The sequence below is a fragment of the Haplochromis burtoni genome, unplaced genomic scaffold (assembly GCF_018398535.1).
Source record: "Haplochromis burtoni strain Fernald_Lab_line unplaced genomic scaffold, NCSU_Asbu1 Contig_364, whole genome shotgun sequence".
NCBI lineage: Eukaryota > Metazoa > Chordata > Actinopteri > Cichliformes > Cichlidae > Haplochromis > Haplochromis burtoni.
In genome coordinates, this window is record NW_024582725.1 from 13,183 (window position 1) to 14,482 (window position 1,300).

The 1,300-nt window shown below is 45.2% G+C and overlaps 2 protein-coding genes across 2 annotated transcripts in view; both read right to left on the minus strand.

The window, feature by feature from the left end:
- LOC121811916 (alcohol dehydrogenase 1-like) overlaps window positions 1-1,300 on the minus strand; it is a gene marked incomplete in the record, with an annotated part of 14,446 nt that overhangs the window by 5,437 nt on the left and 7,709 nt on the right.
- The window catches only part of LOC121815909 (alcohol dehydrogenase 1-like), a gene marked incomplete at its 5' end in the record, with an annotated part of 2,220 nt that extends 920 nt beyond the window's left edge, over window positions 1-1,300 (minus strand). Inside the window, 5 exon segments of the mRNA XM_042228910.1 lie at window positions 1-121; window positions 274-534; window positions 634-853; window positions 946-1,033; window positions 1,288-1,300. Coding sequence (XP_042084844.1) covers window positions 1-121; window positions 274-534; window positions 634-853; window positions 946-1,033; window positions 1,288-1,300 — 703 coding nt within the window.

A 1,300-nucleotide genomic window follows, 5' to 3' on the forward strand; every position in this document is an offset into this window, starting at 1 on the left:
AGCCAGTCCATGTACGTCCCGAGGTGAGCTGAAGAGGTCTGGTGGTTACGTCTTGCATGTCTGTCAATCCCACGATCACACTGACACCCCAGCCTTTCACACAGGACTCCAAAGCACTGCGCTAGATGGAGAAATGGTAACAAGTCAGCAGAAGGATAGAAGTCACTGAAAAGACTAAACTGACTCAAGGTCTTTTGGGTTTTAAAAACAAAAAGGAAATTGTTTCACTTAATTCCCTCTATTGAGAATCTAAATTTCATAAAATTCCCCTACCATGCATTCCACATCACCAACACATTCCAGGGAGTAGTCCACACCTCCACCAGTCATCTCCATTAGCACTTGACTAATGGGTTTATTGTGATCCTTGGGATTGACGAAGTCAGTAGCTCCAAACTCCCTGGCTTTCTCAAACTTGTCTGGGTTGATGTCAACAACAATAATCCTTTTGGCTCCTGCAGCCTCACAGCCCATGACTGCAGCCAAACCCACAGCTCCCAGACCAAACACAGCACAGGTGGAGCCTGGCTCAACCTGCAGGAGATGATTTCAGTAAATGGGATTCATCTTGGATGAGTGTTTACAGGTCGTTACTAAAACAAAAAAACCGTTCAGTTCTAGCAGCATACACACCTTAGCAGTATTAACAGCTGCCCCATACCCAGTGCAGACCCCACACCCAAGGAGGCAGACTTTATCCAGAGGAGCAGCAGGATCAATCTTAGCCACAGCCATCTGATGAGTCACAGTGTACTCAGAGAAGGTGCTGATTCCCATAAACTGCCGCAGCTTCTGCCCATTACAGGTTAACCTGGACTTTTCCAGTGCCATTTCTTTTGAACCCATTCTAGTCCTGAACAAGATAGAGGGAAAACATGAACCTCACGAGTACGCATCAGCACATGGTGGCGATGAGAGGTGAGAATAAAGCAACATTGTACTCACCAAATTACGTCACACTGGTTTGTCTTAGGGCTCTTACAGAAGCGACATTCTCCACACTGAGGAAGGTAGAGAGGAATCACCTTGTCTCCTGAAGAAAAATAAATGGTCACACGTTCTGCTTTGGCGTATTGACCGAGTGCCCGCTGATGGACCACATTTACTTGCATTGAGAATTTAAAAATTTGAACACCACAATTTACAATTAAAACCACCCTTTGGACAAAGGCAATCAAGTCGCTTCCTAAAACCAACCTGAACACCATGGGAACAGCTGTGGCTGATGTCAGGGTCAATCTTTTGTTCACGGAGAGAAGTTTAATTTGTTCAAAGTTAAAAACTGACCTGGCTGAAATTC